This window comes from Bufo gargarizans, chromosome 10 (assembly GCF_014858855.1).
Source record: "Bufo gargarizans isolate SCDJY-AF-19 chromosome 10, ASM1485885v1, whole genome shotgun sequence".
NCBI classification, from domain to species: Eukaryota; Metazoa; Chordata; class Amphibia; order Anura; family Bufonidae; genus Bufo; species Bufo gargarizans.
The window spans coordinates 13,778,401-13,788,371 of NC_058089.1; the positions used below are offsets into that span (position 1 = coordinate 13,778,401).

A 9,971-nucleotide genomic window follows, 5' to 3' on the forward strand; every position below is an offset into this window, starting at 1 on the left:
AAAGCAGTAATCAAAGCAAAAGGCGGCTACTTTGAAGAACCTAGAATATGACATATTTTCAGTTGTTTCACACTTTTTTGTTATGTATATAATTCCACATGTGATAATTCATAGTTTTGATGCCTTCAGTGTGAATCTACAATTGTCATAGTCATGAAAATAAAGAAAACTCTTTGAATGAGAAGGTGTATCCAAACTTTTGGTCTGTACTGTGTATATATATATATATATATATATATATATATATATATATATATATGAGGTATATCTAGAGTTATAGATCGATCTGCAATGTGACAGGAAGATCTTCTGCCTGTGTGAGCTCGGAGATGATCATGTGACTGCTTTTGTGTGCAGTGCAGGGGGCGGGGAAGGGCAGATTATTCACACCTACAAATATCCATGCAGGCGGGCTCAGGCATTGTTGGTACACGCCCCCACAGCCTTGCTGCAGCATGAATAGCAGAACCAAGCAAAGGTATAAGTATGGGGTTTTCTCTTAAGAAATCAAGCTTAACTAATGTATATGTATGTCCTGATGAGTTTTATAAGGTTTTTCTTTTTTCCATAACTCGGATAACCCTTAATCTACTGAAGGTTTTCAGTCTCCGAATTTTTAGCATTTTCTCTGACGGCATACAGAGATCTTAAAGATGTCGAGGAGTTAAAACGCAAAAGATATCAGAAATTTGCAAAAATTTTAATTATACAATTATTAATATTTATTTGCAGAAGATTGGACTGGCCCTTTAAGGAGATGCAATAGGCAAAGCTAAGAGATATAGACAAAATAACTAAGAGATAATTAGTCGCTGTAAACGAGTGACCAGCACTAATTATTATTATCACCATAAGAGGTGTCACGTTATAAACACTGCGGTTATATCCATAGAAGGCAATAGAGGTTCATGAACCCTGAAGGGATAAATAAGCTTATTAACCGAAGAGCAAGTGTGACCATAAGAGACTGAAAAAGGAGCAGAAAGCGGAGACCAGTGGGTACATTTTCAACTAACTATATCAGGACGAACAATTGTACAAGAATATAACTACTATAATACTGCCTCCTATGTACAAGAATATAACTACTATAATACTGCTCCTATGTACAAGAATATACCTACTATAATACTGCTCCTATGTACAAGAATATAACTACTATAATACTGCTCCTATGTACAGGAATATAACTACTATAATACTGCTCCTATGTACAAGAATATAACTACTATAATACTGCCTCCTATGTACAAGAATATAACTACTATAATACTGCCTCCTATGTACAAGAATATAACTACTATAATACTGCTCTTATGTACAAGAATATAACTACTATAATACTGCTCCTATGTACAAGAATATAACTACTATAATACTGCTCCTATGTACAAGAATATAACTACTATAATACTGCTCCTATGTACAAGAATATAACTACTATAATACTGCCTCCTATGTACAAGAATATAACTACTATAATACTGCCTCTATGTACAAGAATATAACTACTATAATACTGCTCCTATGTACAAGAATATAACTACTATAATACTGCTCCTATGTACAAGAATATAACTACTATAATACTGCTCCTATGTACAGGAATATAACTACTATAGTACTGCTCCTATGTACAAGAATATAACTACTATAATACTGCTCCTATGTACAAGAATATAACTACTATAATACTGCTCCTATGTACAGGAATATAACTACTATAATACTGCCTCCTATGTACAAGAATATAACTACTATAATACTGCCTCCTATGTACAAGAATATAACTACTATAATACTGCTCCTATGTACAAGAATATAACTACTATAATACTGCCTCCTATGTACAAGAATATAACTGCTATAATACTGCCCCTATGTACAAGAATATAACTACTATAATACTGCTCCTATGTACAGGAATATAACTACTATAATACTGCCTCCTATGTACAAGAATATAACTACTATAATACTGCCTCCTATGTACAAGAATATAACTACTATAATACTGCTCCTATGTACAAGAATATAACTACTATAATACTGCCTCCTATGTACAAGAATATAAATGCTATAATACTGCCCCTATGTACAAGAATATAACTACTATAATACTGCTCCAATGTCAAGAATATAACTACTATAATACTGCTCCTATGTACAAGAATATAACTACTATAATACTGCTCCTATGTACAAGAATATAACTACTATAATACTGCTCCTGTGTACAATAATATAACTACTATAATACTGCTCCTATGTACAAGAATATAACTACTATAATACTGCTCCTATGTACAAGAATATAACTACTATAATACTGCTCCTATGTGCAGGAATATAACTACTATAATACTGCCTCCTATGTACAAGGATATAACTACTATAATACTGCTCCTATGTACAAGAATATAACTACTATAATACTGCTCCTATGTACAAGAATATAACTGCTATAATACTGCTCCTATGTACAAGAATATAACCACTATAATACTGCTCCTATGTACAAGAATATAACCACTATAATACCGCTCCTATGTACAAGAATATAACCACTATAATACTGCTCCTATGTACAAGAATATAACTACTATAATACCGCTCCTATGTACAAGAATATAACTACTATAATACTGCCTCCTATGTACAAGAATATAACTACTATAATACTGCCTCCTATGTACAAGAATATAACCACTATAATACTGCTCCGTGTGGGTAAGTACATGATGAGGGTTTTAATATCTGTCTGCTGCTCTTGGGTGAATCACGGATGTAATATGACTTTATGATTCCGGTAATAATATAACACTTTATTAATTTATGGCCGACGTCCCAGACTTCGAAGTGTCTGTATTTTAGCGCCTCCTCTTACACCTCACTATATTATGGGACACGTTGTTTCTTGCCATGGTGACGTTTGGGTTTATTTTTTCATTATAATTTTACGAGATTCGGTTGTGACATTTTCCCCTCTTTCCTGCCAAGAAAAATCGGCGGATGACACTTGTCAAAATAGTTCTCAAATTAAAAATGTATTTAAAGTAGTTCATTATTATATAGCGAGGTGTCGCTGAGAGTCACGTAGGAGGCGAGGCGCAAAGTTCTGGGGATTGTTGTGTACAGGATGATGGATGCGCAAACCTCCGGATGACAAATCTCCTGCAATGTATTTTTAGACCCAAAACACAAATCACTTCGCCTAAATGCTGGTTTCTGCTTCGCATCATACAACAATCCCAGTGGGACATGTGCCAGGCAGAGCTACAGAGGGACCTGTGCGTGGTCACTTGGTGCCCCCACAATTGTGCCCATTAATTGCTCCAAAGCCAGCAAGAAAGATCTTCACTGATATAGTCACATTTGCTGCTAGTGTTAGTTACAGTCTACCCCATGCCAGACATGTGGCCCTTAGAGACTACCTCGGGGTTCCAAGAATCACCTGGTGCCCCCAGTGCCAGTCACATCACCATGGTGTCTTCGTGGTCCTCTTCAGTGCTCTACAGTCACATATCTAAATGCAGGTAGGTGACCCATGGGCAGTGGCTGTAATGTCTTGTGTCCTTTGACAGTACAAAAAAAGCAGCTGTGAAGCACAAACTTCAGCTATAAAAAGGACAATACTGTGCAGTCTAGGAGAGGAGGACGATGGTTGTTGTCAGGGCCCTACTGAGGACCAATGCTCAGTCCCACCAATTCTGAACTTTGGATTTTTGATTAAAATCAGAACACTCTGGACTTTGGGTGCAAGGATGAGGGACTGAGCACGGTTCTGGACTTTAGGAACTTGATGTACAGCCGGTGTTCCTCATCCTTCACCAGGTCTGACACTTCCTCTGACCTTCCTGTGATGAGGTTTCATCCTCTTCATTTATTGGCCGCATCTGCTCCGTGTGATCTTTGTATCTCACTAATAACAATGTTGCCAGGTCAATGATGGAAAGATACAATGTAGCACAAAGTTCATAGAACAGGAAGAAGCTGAGCATGAAGTCTTCACAGCGGCCACCAGGAGACGGGTGGACTGATTAGGGATGAGGGAACCCAAACTGCAAAGTTCAGGTTCGTACCAAACTTTGCGAGTTCGGGAACCTGGACCTGAACCGGGACTTTTTCACTAAAGTCTGGGTTCAGGTCATTTTATTATTTTCCAGTAGAAAATGATTGCGCTGCGCAATGTCTTCTATCTTCCTTCTGAAGGACCTGCCAAAGGACCTGCTATGATGTCACTGAGCGCGGTGACGTCATCGCAGGCTCTTTGACAGGTCCTGCTGAATGAAGATAGAAGGACCTGCGATGACGTCACCGCGCTTACGTGATGTGACTTGGTCGTGGTGATGTCATCACAGGTCCTTTTGCAGGTCCTGCTGAAAGAAGATAGAAAACACTGCGGCAGCGCGATCATGTGCCTGAGGTGAGTTGTGTTTTTTAACCCTTAAATTGACATATTCTTTCGCATTCTGTCTTAACAATGCTATTATTTTCCGCTATAACCATGTTATATCGGAAAATTATAAAGTGAGCTTCGGGTCCCGGTTGACTTCAATAAGGTCCGGGTTCGGGGTCAAGTTCGGGTCCCGAATCCAAACTTCCACGGGTTCGCTCATCTCTAGTCACAGTTCTCCTTTCATTGCTGAGTTCAAGTCCAGCCGGGAGCAAAATCTACAAGTTTCCAAGTTCTCCTGTAGGTTTCATCCTACAGCCTAGAAACATGACCAGGCTACAGTCACACACAGGGAAGGATAGTCATCATCCCCGTTTACCCTTTCTTAAAGGGGGTTTCCAGTGTTCATGGTTCCAGTACCTCACATACTGTAGAGTTGTATTGAGAAGCAAAGCAGACGTTAAGCCATCACTACAGACATCTCCATCTCCTAGTGACATGGAGGGGATACTTCCCAAATAGACATTTGATCAATGTTAATGGGGCCTTCACGTCCCAGTGTCAGTCTTCACTCTGTTTCTGGCATTCTATTCATGAGCTTGTAGGAGGTTGCTGCTGAGGTCAAGTTCTGATAAGAAAAGGAAAACAACCATTTTTAGGCGATCATACTTCCATGGAGAAGGACTTCCAGTTCATCCAGATGACCTTCATCCCTCCCAACTCCTGCTCCTCGTCCTTCCTATTAAGTTTCTGCCCCCCAGAAAAGTCACCTCTAGCGCGTTTCACGTTGCTGTCCTCGTGACGCGATACATCAATAGCTCATTATATGCCTTTCTGCCACGTCCACCAAAAACACAGGCAATTAATACTCGTTACCATAAATAGAGGCAGTGTTCAACAATTACATAGGAGGAAAAAATCCTTCCTAGCGAACATTTAATCCTACTTTAATCCTAGTCATTAGGAATTAGGCATGCAGCGCTGCCCGGCCGTGCTTCTAAATTACAATCAAACAGTTACCAATTACACAAATTATTGACGGTAGATCCTCTTTTCAACTGCAAATTAAGGCTATTAAGAAAGGCTCCTTTTTAATGCAAAAGTGACTAATTAACCAACGGATGGGAAATCGTCAGCCCAGATATCAAAAAAGTGCTCTGCGCACATTGCGGAAACACAAGGGAACCAATTAGTTTAATTATCAAAACAGCTAATTAAAATTGCACAGTTCCTAATTACTTCTTTGCTTTTCCCTCTAATTGACAGCATGGAGATAAATGGGCCGGCAGGAAAAAAAAATCAGGAGAAACTTGAGGAGCAGAATATTGGGCTGACTTTATCTGCGGCTGGGTGGCAGCGCCTTGAAAGTGGGAAATTAATGACCTTAATTCTCCAACAGTTTTTGCTTTGCGGGAGCCCCCCCCCCCCCCCCCCCAAATGTGCGGCTGAGGCCTCCTTACTCCTCTTGCAGCTGAACCACCCCTTCTCCCCGCGTGGCTGAGCGCCCACCTCTGCATGTGGTCATGTAGCCCCCTGTGCATGTGGTCATGTAGCCCTCTCTTCGCATGGCTGTGTAGCCCCCCTTCCATGTGTCTGTGTAGCCATCCCTCCGCGTGGTCATGTAGCCCCCCTCTCCACATATCTGTGTAGCCCCCTCTCCACATGAACGTGTAGCCCCCTCTCAGCATGGCTGTGTAGCCCCTCTCCGCATGGCTATGTAGCCCCCTCTCCGCATGGCCGTGTAGCCCCCTCTCAGCATGGCTGTGTAGCCCCCTCTCGGCATGGCTGTGTAGCCCCTCTCCGCATGGCTATGTAGCCCCCTCTCCGTATGGCCGTGTAGCCCCCTCTCGGCATGGCCGTGTAGCCCCCTCTTGGCATGGCCGTGTAGCCCCCTCTTGGCATGGCCGTGTAGCCCCCTCTCCGCATGGCCGTGTAGCCCCCTCTTGGCATGGCTATGTAGCCCCCTCTCCGTATGGCCGTGTAGCTCCCTCTCGGCATGGCCGTGTAGCCCCCTCTCGGCATGGCCGTGTAGCCCCCTCCCCTGCATGGCCGTGTAGCCCCCTCTCCGCATGGCCGTGTAGCCCCCTCTCCGCATGGCCGTGTAGCCCCCTCTCCGCATGGCCGTGTAGCCCCCTCTTGGCATGGCCATGTAGCCCCCTCTTGGCATGGCCGTGTAGCCCCCTCTTGGCATGGCCGTGTAGCCCCCTGTAGCCGACCAATTAGCCAAGAATTTACAAACAAAAGGTGAGGTAAGAAGCCCCCCACCCACCGCCTAATGTGACAGCTCTTTACTACAGAGGAGACATGAAAAGAAGGAACAGATGCAAGTTCAAGCTGAAAAGCACCATGGGACGGGCGCTGAGACCTATTTTCCTTCCCTCTCCATACACAGACAACATTTGGGAGTCCCCAATGAGAAGGGAAAACAGGACTAATTGTTCAGGAAGTGATAGAGCGAGCGGCAGGCGGAGCGCCCTGTAAGAAGGTGAGCACCCGCTTATAGAGAAGGGGGGGTGATCATGATATTGGGGTGCTGTGTACAAGAGGAGCTTTGTATGTATGGGCTTCCTTCATGTGGATATAGATATGAAGGTGACGGCATTGAGCATGACGAGACCGCTGGGGCACCTTGTCCGACTGTCAAAACACAATTCAATGACCACTGGGCATTATATATACGTAGACGCATAAAGACCTATAGATACAAAGATACATACAGATATCCGACATACTATGATGCCGGCGTGAGCCATAATCGGGGGCGGTGCCATCACTTCTATCAGCCCCATGTTAGTGTGATTTTTAATCGGGGGCGGTGCCATCACTTCTATCAGCCCCATGTTAGTGTGAGTCATAATCGGGGGTGGAGCCATTACTTCTATCAGCCCCATGTTAGTGTGAGGCATAATCGGGGTTGGAGCCATCACTTCTATCAGCCCCATGTTAGTGTAAGTCATAATCGGGGGTGGAGCCATCACTTCTATCAGCCCCATGTTAGTGTGAGGCATAATCGGGGGCGGTGCAATCACTTCTATCCTCCCCATGTTAGTGTGAGCCATAATCGGGGGTGGAGCCATCACTTCTATCAGCCCTATGTTAGAGTGAGTCATAATCGGGGGTGGTGCCATCACTTCTATCAGCCCCATGTTAGTGTGAGTCATAATCGGGGGTGGAGCCATCACTTCTATCAGCCCCATGTTAGTGTGAGGCATAATCGGGGTTGGAGCCATCACTTCTATCAGCCCCATGTTAGTGTGAGGCATAATCGGGGTTGGAGCCATCACTTCTATCAGCCCCATGTTAGTGTGAGGCATAATCGGGGGCGGTGTAATCACTTCTATCCTCCCCATGTTAGTGTGAGCCATAATCGGGGGTGGAGCCATCACTTCTATCAGCCCTATGTTAGAGTGAGTCATAATCGGGGGTGGTGCCATCACTTCTATCAGCCCCATGTTAGTGTGAGTCATAATCGGGGGTGGAGCCATCACTTCTATCAGCCCCATGTTAGTGTGAGGCATAATCGGGGTTGGAGCCATCACTTCTATCAGCCCCATGTTAGTGTGAGCCATAATCGGGGGCGGTGCCATCACTTCTATCAGCCCCATGTTAGTGTGAGGCATAATCGGGGGCGGTGCCATCACTTCTATCTGCCCAATGTTAGTGTGAGTCATAATCGGGGGCGGTGCCATCACTTCTATCAGCTCCATGTTAGTGTGAGCCATAATCGGGGGCGGTGCCATCACTTCTATCAGCCCCATGTTAGTGTGAGTCATAATCGGGGGCGGTGCCATCACTTCTATCAGCCCCATGTTAGTGTGAGCCATAATCGGGGGCGGTGCCATCACTTCTATCAGCCCCATGTTAGTGTGAGGCATAATCGGGGTTGGAGCCATCACTTCTATCAGCCCCATGTTAGTGTGAGGCATAATCGGGGGCGGTGCAATCCCTTCTATCCTCCCCATGTTAGTGTGATTTTTAATCGGGGGCGGTGCCATCACTTCTATCAGCCCCATGTTAGTGTGAGTCATAATCGGGGGCGGTGCCATCACTTCTATCAGCCCCATGTTAGTGTGAGCCATAATCGGGGGCGGTGCCATCACTTCTATCAGCCCCATGTTAGTGTGAGGCATAATCGGGGTTGGAGCCATCACTTCTATCAGCCCCATGTTAGTGTGAGGCATAATCGGGGGCGGTGCAATCCCTTCTATCCTCCCCATGTTAGTGTGATTTTTAATCGGGGGCGGTGCCATCACTTCTATCAGCCCCATGTTAGTGTGAGTCATAATCGAGGGTGGAGCCATCACTTCTATCAGCCCCATGTTAGTGTGAGGCATAATCGGGGGCGGTGCCATCACTTCTATCAGCCCAATGTTAGTGTGAGTCATAATCGGGGGCGGTGCCATCACTTCTATCAGCTCCATGTTAGTGTGAGCCATAATCGGGGGGGGTGCCATCACTTCTATCAGCCCCATGTTAGTGTGAGTCATAATCGGGGGCGGTGCCATCACTTCTATCAGCCCCATGTTAGTGTGAGCCATAATCGGGGGCGGTGCCATCACTTCTATCAGCCCCATGTTAGTGTGAGGCATAATCGGGGTTGGAGCCATCACTTCTATCAGCCCCATGTTAGTGTGAGGCATAATCGGGGGCGGTGCAATCCCTTCTATCCTCCCCATGTTAGTGTGATTTTTAATCGGGGGCGGTGCCATCACTTCTATCAGCCCCATGTTAGTGTGAGTCATAATCGAGGGTGGAGCCATCACTTCTATCAGCCCCATGTTAGTGTGAGTCATAATCGGGGGTGGAGCCATCACTTCTATCAGCCCCATGTTAGTGTGAGTCATAATCGGGGGCGGGGCCATCACTTCTATCAGCCCCATCTTAGTGTGAGTTATAATCGGGGGCGGTGCCATCTCTTCTATCACCCCCATGTTAGCGTGAGTCATAATCGGGGGTGGAGCCATCACTTCTATCAGCCTCATATTAGTGTGAGTCATAATCGGGGGCTGTGCCATCACTTCTATCAGCCCCATGTTAGTGTAAGCCATAATTGGGGGCGGTGCCATCACTTCTATCAGCCCCGTGTTAGTGTGAGTCATAATCGGGGGCGGGGCAATCACTTCTATCCTCCCCATGTTAGTGTGAGGCATAATCGGGGGCGGTGCAATCACTTCTATCAGCCCCATGTTAGTGTGAGTCATAATCGGGGGTGGAGCCATCATTTCTATTAGCCCCATGTTATTGTGATTTATAATCGGGGGCGGTGCCATCACTTCTATCAGCCCCGTGTTAGTGTGAGTCATAATCGGGGGCGGGGCAATCACTTCTATCAGCCCTGTGTTACTGTGAGTCATAATCGGGGCGGTGCCATCACTTCTATCAGCCCCATGTTAGTGTGAGTCATAATCGGGGGCGGTGCCATCACTTCTATCAGCCCCATGTTAATGTAAGCCATAATCGGGGGCGGTGCCATCACTTCTATCAGCCCCGTGTTAGTGTGAGTCATAATCGGGGGCGGGGCAATCACTTCTATCAGCCCTGTGTTACTGTGATTCATAATCGGGGGTGGAGCCAT

General features: G+C 45.2%; 1 protein-coding gene across 1 annotated transcript; it reads right to left on the reverse strand.

Annotated features, from left to right (window-relative positions):
• Positions 1–4,964: 4,964 nt before the first annotated feature.
• On the reverse strand, positions 4,965–9,750 carry LOC122920770 (proline-rich extensin-like protein EPR1). Its single transcript, XM_044270494.1, has 3 exons — positions 7,129–9,750; positions 5,066–5,191; positions 4,965–5,024 (listed from the first exon to the last, which is right to left on the reverse strand). The coding sequence occupies exons 1-3, from the start codon at positions 9,748–9,750 to the stop codon at positions 4,965–4,967; spliced, it is 2,808 nt and encodes a 935-aa protein (XP_044126429.1).
• Positions 9,751–9,971: the final 221 nt, after the last annotated feature.

Coding starts and splice junctions, on each gene's coding strand:
- LOC122920770 (XM_044270494.1), bottom strand. CDS start 9,750: ATGACTCACAGTAACACAGGGCTGATAGAAGTGATTGCCCCGCCCCCG. Junction 5,192..7,128: donor TGGCTCACGCCGGCATCATA/GTATGTCGGATA, acceptor TCGCGTCACGAG/GACAGCAACGTGAAACGCGC. Junction 5,025..5,065: donor GGAAGTCCTTCTCCATGGAA/GTATGATCGCCT, acceptor TTTTCTTATCAG/AACTTGACCTCAGCAGCAAC.